This window comes from Triticum dicoccoides, chromosome 4A (assembly GCF_002162155.2).
Source record: "Triticum dicoccoides isolate Atlit2015 ecotype Zavitan chromosome 4A, WEW_v2.0, whole genome shotgun sequence".
NCBI lineage: Eukaryota > Viridiplantae > Streptophyta > Magnoliopsida > Poales > Poaceae > Triticum > Triticum dicoccoides.
This window is the reverse complement of record NC_041386.1, coordinates 4049717-4054449: the sequence shown is the minus strand read 5'-3', so window position 1 is coordinate 4054449 and position 4733 is coordinate 4049717. Positions and strand designations below refer to the sequence as shown.

At 46.5% G+C, this 4733-nt stretch overlaps 1 protein-coding gene across 1 annotated transcript; it reads right to left on the bottom strand.

The window, feature by feature from the left end:
* Positions 1 to 400: 400 nt before the first annotated feature.
* Positions 401 to 1497, bottom strand: LOC119288497 (ethylene-responsive transcription factor RAP2-12-like). The gene has a single exon (XM_037568107.1). The coding sequence runs from the start codon at positions 1358 to 1360 to the stop codon at positions 530 to 532; it is 831 nt and encodes a 276-aa protein (XP_037424004.1). The 5' UTR covers positions 1361 to 1497; the 3' UTR covers positions 401 to 529.
* Positions 1498 to 4733: the final 3236 nt, after the last annotated feature.

Below are 4733 nucleotides of genomic sequence, written 5' to 3'. Positions count from 1 at the left end.
CTCGTGTCCCATGTCCTACTCAACCTCACTGGCGACCGGACCAACACTCTAAAGGGGTGCAACCGGCTGCCGGACATGCGCACGAGCCGGACGAGCTCAAGATTAGTGCCTGTATTAGTATGGATTCGAGGTTTCTAATTTAAGGTATCCGATGTGAAATCGATTATTTGAGGTGTGACCGATCACTGTCCGTGAACATGCTCGAAGCGTTCACGGGCGTTTGAGGGATCGGATTTACCAAATCCGCTGTAGATACTCTAAGTAGCACATTCAACGGAAGTCCTCTTCGGTTCATGAGCACACACATGCACCCGTCGGAAATTCAAAAAGAAAAAGTCAAAAGTTTGTTTTTAAATCTGTTGTTTGTTTTGCAAACATTATAGAATGTTTCGGGTGGTTGCCAAGTTTCTCATTCAGCAATGTTTGGCTAAACAAAACAGTTTTTTAAAAACTTCCACTACCATTCCAGTGTTCTTACGGTCAGGAGAGTTCCACGAACAAACAGGCTCAAACATGCCCGATGATATAGTCAATCAGAACCCAGAAGAGAAGCTATCCTAACGAGTAGATCTTTCCGCTCATCCAGCCGCCTCGCGCGGTTCTCGAGGCCCCTCCTCAGCGCAGCAACCTCTTCCATCTCGCGGCTGCATCTGGAGATCAACGCCGCACACCGCATCACCACCACGGACGCTCTGGTTTCGCTCCCTTGGTGCGCTCCGTCCACCAGCTCAGACACGAGGCTCGCCATCCGCTCGTCGCGGGGACCCTCCGCGTTCAGCCGCATGATCTTCGTCATGCACGCGTCCGCATGGGCGCTGATCACGTGGTCACCGGAAACGGCGGGCGGGTGGTTGAGGTCGATGATCCCCGGCAGGCTTCTCCGGCGAGAACAGCCTTCGTTCGGGGAGTCGAGCCTGGCGCTCTTCCCGCGCACCCGGCGGGTTTCGCTGTCGTACGATGGGGCGGCCTCCTCGGCGTCGCCGCCGCACGTACCGAGCCACACACGCTGCCGCTGCTGGGTGTCCTCTGCCGCCCATCTGCCCGACAGCCGGCGGCGTACGCGTCTGTACTTGGTGCTGTTGACACCGGCTACGCGGCGCCGACTAGAGCCCAAAGCAGCGGCTGCAGATGCCGCCGCCGGAGGAGCCTCATAGTCGTCATCGTCGTCCTCCTCCTCCTCCGCAAAAACCTGGAACTCTGCCTCGAATTCGTCGTCGGTCGTGGCAGTGGCCGTCCTCCTCCTCCTGCCGGAGGCCGCCCGCTCCGCCGGGAAGTACACGTCCGGCCAGAGCTGGGCTGCCGTCAGCCGCCGGCGCACCCGGTCGGGGGTGAGGTCCGCGAGGATGGCACCCCCACACATTTCTTGGCTGCCCTGCCGCCGCTGGTTGCAATTTCTCACCGGAGTCTTGCTAGCTCTTGCATGCGCGCCGCAACTTTATACAGTAGATAGCGAGGTGAGGTGGTTGGAATTCACCCCCGTTGCTCAAACTACGGGCTGCTCGCCTGTTCCCGTTTGCGCTGGTTGCAATTCTTGTGGGCGCCGATGGTTTGTGCTCAATTCAGTGCCGTGAACTCGGAGATACTTCACGAGGCATTTGATTTTTCTGATGACATTTGATTTTTTATATTTTACAATCTTCTTCAAACGTATATATTCTTGACTTTCATGAAAATTGATGCACCTTATTGACGGAGTTTGCTTTCAGCCCCCATTTTACGCAAAGTACATATTTAATCCCTAATTATTTTTTGACATTTAGCCGTTCATGTTACAGATCAGGCAAGTTCGTTCAAATGGATGATTTTGTACTGACTTGGACCCGGTATTGACCTTTGACCTCAGCACATCAGCACCGTCTCAGTGGTTGGGCATGCGGTTGTGCAGCTTAACGATCAAAGTTCAATTTCTAGAATTGACAGGCGATGCACAGGGGTTTTCCTTATCCTTTATTTTGCCTTACCGGTTGTAATTTGGACCTTATACTTTCATCTTTTTTGTTTTGCTCCGTTTGCGAGTTGTAATGTCGTGATAACTTTTGTGTTACTTTAAGACTTTTTAATAAGATGGTTGCATACATCACCATGATGCAGAGGCTGAGGGTACGCCTCCATTTCCAAAAAAAACATCAGCACCGTCACACACATGGATATGGATGTAGGACGAGGTCGGACATGCTCCTCAGCCTCCGTCGACTACGCGGCCGGCCTTTTGGCGGATGATGCTAGGAGTGCCTTTGTTGAATAAAAGCTCTTGGATTGGGATGAAAAAAAAAGACTACGTGGCCGTAGTTGAGGCGAGCTTGTCGTGCTTTCCCCTCTCACAACGAACTATCTTTTCTTTTTTGGAGGAAAGATCCAGCAAATTGCTGGTTTGATATCAGAAAGACAATACGATGAAGATCCGAAGATCAAAGGAGAAAAAACCCAGCCCTGTTGGCTGCAGAACCATAGTACACTCACAAGGCGGATCACCAACTACGACAACGCAGCCTCATGGCCTCATGGCTCCCTCCCACCCAGCGCCACCGATCAAGCTCGCCGCCAACCCTGCCTTGGCCCTTGGGCACCCAGAAGCCTCCCCTATCGACCACGCCGTAGCGCCACTGTGCTTGTGTGCTCATCGACATTCAAACACCGGTGAAATCCTGTCGAGTGGGCCCGTCCCTTTAGTGGATTACTATTAGGTTATTATCAGTCACTCGGTAGTGGGGAAAGAGCTTAATTAAAACATTTTACCATTCTTAAAATAACTTTAATCCTATTGGTGGATCCCACAGTCTAGTTTGACCAAGTAAAATATGATAGGGGCTGACTTTGACCACCACATGGCAAGCAGGATTCTAAAACCGGTGACATGTCAGCTCCATGCCGCTTCGATCTGGTTTTGGACAACTGTGCCTGGTTTAGAAACACGAGGGAAAAAATGTAAAAAAAAAAGATAAAGATGGTGAATCAAGCATGTACGCCGCGTAAACTTGAGGAGCAATTTTTTTTCTGAAATAGACCTCAGCGGATAGGAGGTTTCTACTCATGCCCTCAGATGAACAGTAAAATAAAATATAAAAAACTGAATATTTTTTTGATAAACATTGATGAATGCTTCATTGCCGAGCAAAAAATAATGTAATAAATTCAAAAAATTCGTGGAGGTTTGAAAAAAAAATCAATGCTACAAAAAAAAATATTGAAGCATTTTTGAGCTTTGCTTTTGTTTTTTTAGACCTCCACAAATATCATTTCATCATGAATATTTGCATACACGCAAAACATTCATCAATGTCTGTCGCCAAAAAATTCATTTTTTTTACTTTTTTTGGATTTTACTGTTCACCCCGACACATGTGAGCTAGTATCATAAGAGCATTTTCGGAACTCAGTTTTTTCGATAAATGATGAATTTTATTAACTCGAAGATAAATGATGAATTTTATTAACTGGAAATGAAGCATCAAGGGGATGCAAATGCAATGAACACACACCCGTTCTCTGCATAGTTAGGATGCACACAGTAAACACCGACGCCAACGCACATACCAAAAATCTCAACGGCAACTAGCAAAGTTAAACAAGACCGAATCTATATCTCGGTGAAGTAAAAGGAAAAAAAACCTCCGAAGCAATCAACATAGGGAAAACTTTGTTTTTGCCACTCTAGGTTTTGCCCACTTTGCTTATGCCACACTAGAATTTGACATCTCACTTTCGCCAGCCTTGGTTTTGACAATACATCACAAATGACATTCTGTAGCAAAAGCAATAATTGTTCATTTCACTTTTGCCACTCTTAGATTTTGACAATGTATCACAATTGTCACTCTGAAAATTTTGCTTTTACCATAGAATGACAGTTGTGATGTACTGTCAGAAGTTAAGAATGACAAAAGTGAAATGTCAAATTCTAGAGTGGCATAAGCAAAGTGGGCAAAAGCTAGAGCGGTAAAAATAAAAATTTTCCATCAGAATAATGATCAACAATATACAACAGCAACCATATCCGCACCAACCATCTTTAGGAACTTACCGTCCTTCTTTTGAGTAACAGTCCGCCAAAAGAGACTAAGACAATGGAAAGAATGGAACCATGGGCTCGTTTTCAGCCTGCCTGCTTGTGAGCACCCCGGGTTTGCTACTCCTGTAACACTAATATCCAATGCGTAACACTAGTTTAATTATGCACTCACGACTGTCCTCGTTTGCAGAAAGGGTCAGATCCCCTACTCTTTCCGTTTTAGGTTATAGCACTGCTATTTGTGGTATCCCAACTCAAGTCATGTATACCTCATTTGATCTTGTCACTTGCCTGCTCTGTGTTGTGATGTCTCCCAAGTCTGTTCAGGACATTACACGCACATTACATTATATCTCTGAAGACTGTTCTCTCCATCCTTCAGAAGTTCATTCCTTCAGAAGCAAGGGGGCCATTGATGCATCCTTGTGCTTTTCATGTAAGTGATCATCATACCAGTGCCTCGCCTCTTCTTTATTTTTAACCATGCGTAGGAAATAGTTCGTTTTCCGGGAGTAACATAATCTAGCCCTTATCTTCTGAATGTGCCTGTAGTTCATAACCAAATGCAGGTATTCTTGTACACAGGAAAATACAATGTGCATCTTCATCGGTAATCCTGGGAGAAACAAATTCAGAGCTATTGGAATGGAGTGCCAAATAGTAATAGTGGCACTTCAGGGAACAGGCGAGGTGATAGTGATACTGATCTGGAGATTCTGCTGTA

Excerpts from the sequence above, each read along its gene's own strand:
- LOC119288497 (XM_037568107.1), bottom strand. The coding sequence starts at position 1,360 with ATGTGTGGGGGTGCCATCCTCGCGGACCTCACCCCCGACCGGGTGCGC.